Source organism: Leptinotarsa decemlineata, unplaced genomic scaffold (genome assembly GCF_025532065.1).
Source record: "Leptinotarsa decemlineata unplaced genomic scaffold, Ldec_3_MD MMD2_tig00000882_RagTag_RagTag, whole genome shotgun sequence".
Lineage (NCBI taxonomy): Eukaryota > Metazoa > Arthropoda > Insecta > Coleoptera > Chrysomelidae > Leptinotarsa > Leptinotarsa decemlineata.
The window spans coordinates 5,757,094-5,760,896 of NW_027412556.1; the positions used below are offsets into that span (position 1 = coordinate 5,757,094).

The following is a 3,803-nucleotide window of genomic DNA, read 5'->3' on the forward strand; positions in this document are numbered from 1 at the left end:
TCTTTTTGGCCTGAATTGGATAATCTGGACACCAACGACATGTGGTTTCAACAGGACGGCGCTACGTGCCACACAGCTCATGACACATTGGATATTCCATACGAAAGATTTGAGGGCATGGTCATATCAAGTGGAGGTGATGTGAACTGGCCACCGAGATCGTGCGAATTGACTCCATTAGACTTTTTCTTGTCGAGTTGTTTCAAGTCGCAAGTGTAGGTATGCGAATAAGCCACAGAGAACCTCAAAGCCAACATAACCCAAGCCATCGGTCAAATTCAGCCTGATTTATGCGACACAGCCATGGAAAATTGGATGTTTCGGATGCATTTCTCGCAGAGAAGCTTTGGCGGACATTCGAAATGAAAAATTTCCATGATCTCAGACTATTTTTTTTTATTTAAATTCAAAGATAGGAAGCGCTTAATGAAAGAACCTATATTTGCTATTTGCTACTTATTAGAGCAAAGCAACTTCAGAAGTGAAATATACTAATATTTGTACACCTGAAAATACTGCACAGGTTATAATTTCATCAAATCCATCATTTACGTTGAACTGATGAGTGAAAAAATATAATTTTTTTATTCTGCGACAGTTGTTATCTCCAAACTAATAAAAAAAGACGACATAAATCCAAAAAATACTTATCACAATCATACACGGAACATAATGAATAGTGGGCTATTAATTTTTGTACAGAAAATTAAATCGTTGACATTTATTTGTCAGAGTCACACATACTTCATCTATTTCATTCACAAATGGTTTTCATAAAAATTTCCTATGGTCCCTATGAGGCGCATGGTGTTATTAGACATAGGATACAGAGATTGCGAGGTCTTCTGAGTGAGTGAAATTAGAATGTCCTCAATCACTTGAATCGCTAATCAATTTTCTTCAAAAGGGCATTTATCGGAATTAGGGTACGAAATTGAAGTGGCGGAGGTGAATCTTTTCAATCGAGTGGAAATTGAGATGTTTGAAAGAAGGATATTCATAGGTGACATCAGAAATTTCAAATTCAACGAGTCCTACGAGGATGATCCCGTCTGTCAAAAAGCCGTAGCAGCTGTAGAAGAAGCTAAATCGAGAATGGCGGTTGAGGAAAATGTTCGAAGCTTTATTCCGATAGAACAAGGCATGAGGTATGTTCAACGAGTGTCCCATGGAATAGATACGCAGGAATTGCTCCTAGATTCAGAATTATTGTTCGAAATACCTGATAAACAAAGAGCGAGTACTATTAAAGAAGAGACCTCAGATGGTGATTAAAAATTATACTAATATAGATCCTAATTTATTTTTAGTGCCACTAAAATTTCATTTCAAGCTTAATTTAGTGAAGGAATGCAATAAAATTCTCCAATCCACAAAAATCCGCAGAGCCAGTGAAATAGAAAACGCTAGTCACTTCCATGAAGACTTTTCCAAACCTGAAAAACATTCCTGCCTTATCGCAATTTCTCCTCCACGTCACAGTATAATGTTATGATATGACTATACTTTGACCATATCACACTGACAGTTTCCTTGAAATTTCGCCATTTGAACACATGCTCAGACAGTATTGAAAGGTAGAAGTAGTAACTCTGGAGCGATTAGTATTACTTCATCTGAAGACACCAACTTGGTTGATGAAAGGCTCGTCAGTAATTGTATTCGTCTTGAGCTCCCGACCATGGGTCGGAACGTCCTTCCTCCTCTAAAAAGAGTAGGAGGAAAGATTCACCTTTCACACTCTGCAGGTCTATCTAGAGTACCTTGATGAAATTGTTCAGATTGTAGTTCTTGGTGGAATGTCTTTTTAGTCAATGATAACTGCCAATCAGCAACCAGCATATGGATAGGTTAAGAAAGTTGTTAGCTGTAAAAAAGACATTGAGGGGAGCCGGAAATATCGCGAAAAGATACACTTCTCGATTATTTGCAAATCAAATTGAACTTCATGTCTCGGGGAAAAGATTTTCCATCAATTTTTGAAGGTGATGAAGCTATTGGGTTGGACTTCGTTGTAGACAATTGCGCAACAGTTCATTTCAAAACAGATCGATGAGGGGAGCTTAGCGATGTGCAGCTCGTAGATGGAAGCACCACACCACTGGATGCCCGAGAGTTGTATACTTGGCTCAGAGTAGAACAACGTCAATGTCAACTATAGAAACAAGAACAAAGACCGTACTAGAAATATGCTTGTCGATCTGATCTTATACTTTACTCTTTTGGAGTGGGGAAGTGGGCTCAGGAGAAACTATACCAACTCGAAGTGAAGACCCAAAAATGATGGGGATTCATGGAAGTTTTCATTCTAAATCATACAAATGAAAGGCCATGGACTTCTCAGTTCGAAGTGTTTACGTATAAAAATGGCCAGTGACTGCAAAGAAATCATTGGTTGAGATTAGAGCATTTTCATTCAAGGCAGTTGCCCGAGCTTCGTTCGAGTTTTGCTTCACTCCTGCCGTTACATGGGATCTTTTTTGATAACATTGAAGACCCCGGCACATCCAAAAACCTAACCTTTGCTTTCCTTAGGTCACGCGAGGAACTCGAAAACTGAATGATTTCCGATGAACTTACCATTAGCATGTCTTCAACACTTTGGTCTATTGTATTCGGTGCAATTAATATGGAGGTTCCTGATATCAAATGAAGGATCTTCCTCGAGGAACCTGAATCACTATGCACTTACTGTGAGCATGTCTACCACATGTGCTGTCAGCATGTCTAGCACATGCGATTTCAGTTTATATCCAAAGACATCACACATTTTGGTTCACACACATTGTTTCGCCGATATGCACTCTTTGATTTTCTTTGATAATATTGAAGATTTCGGCACATCCAAGAACATGATCCTTGCTTTTCTTAGGTCATGCGTGGAACTCGAAAACAGGAGTTCCCATGAACCTACCATTAGCATGGTTTTAAAACTTTGGTCTATTGTAGTACGAGTAATGAGTACAAAGGTTCCTGATATCAAATGAAGGATCTTCCTCGAGGAACCTGAATCACTATGCACTTGCTGTGAGCATGTCTACCACATGTGCTGTCAGCATGTCTAGCACATGCGATTTCAGCTTATATCCAAAGACATCACACATTTTGGTTCACACACATTGTTTTGCCGATGCATGGGATTTTCTTTGATAATATTGAAGATTTCGGCACATCCAAGAACACGATCCTTGCTTTTCTTAGGTCATGCGCGAAACTCGAAAACAGGAGTTCCCATGAACCTACCATTAGCATGGTTTTAAAACTTTGGTCTATTGTAGTACGAGTAATGAGTATAAAGGTTCCTGATATCAAATGAAGGATCTTCCTCGAGGAACCTGAATCACTATGCACTTGCTGTCAGCATGTCTAGCGTATGCGATCTCAGCTTATATCCAAAGACATCACACATTGTTTTGGTTCACTACTGCCGCTACATAATGCCGATACATTGTAACATTGAAGACCTTGTCACATCCAAGAACCTGACCTTGGCTTTTTTTGTGTCATGCGAGGAATATCTATCTATCTATGTAGATAGACAACCTGTAAACGAACCTGTAACATTCACCAAAAATAATTGTCAACAGAAGTTTGATTTTCTTGTCGGTAGCCAGATGGTTCGACGTGGGTGCTTTGTTCACTCACTCGTATTTACTGTATGGGGGCTATTTTCCGGGTTTTCTGGCCGTGGTCTGCAGGTTTTATTGCCTGACGATTTGTCTACTGCTGCGGTAGATGATATTTTCAAAGGCGATAAGGTAACGGTCGCACCCGAGCTGGTGTCAGTACGGAAATAGTAGTTG

General features: G+C 39.6%; 1 protein-coding gene across 1 annotated transcript; it reads left to right on the forward strand.

The window, feature by feature from the left end:
• The first annotated feature begins 691 nt into the window (after positions 1-691).
• Positions 692-1,309, forward strand: LOC111513335 (UPF0728 protein C10orf53 homolog). The gene is made up of 2 exons (XM_023169540.2): positions 692-849; positions 908-1,309. Exons 1-2 carry the CDS (start codon positions 765-767, stop codon positions 1,273-1,275), a joined length of 453 nt encoding a protein of 150 aa, XP_023025308.1. The 5' UTR covers positions 692-764; the 3' UTR covers positions 1,276-1,309.
• The last annotated feature ends 2,494 nt before the right edge of the window (positions 1,310-3,803 follow it).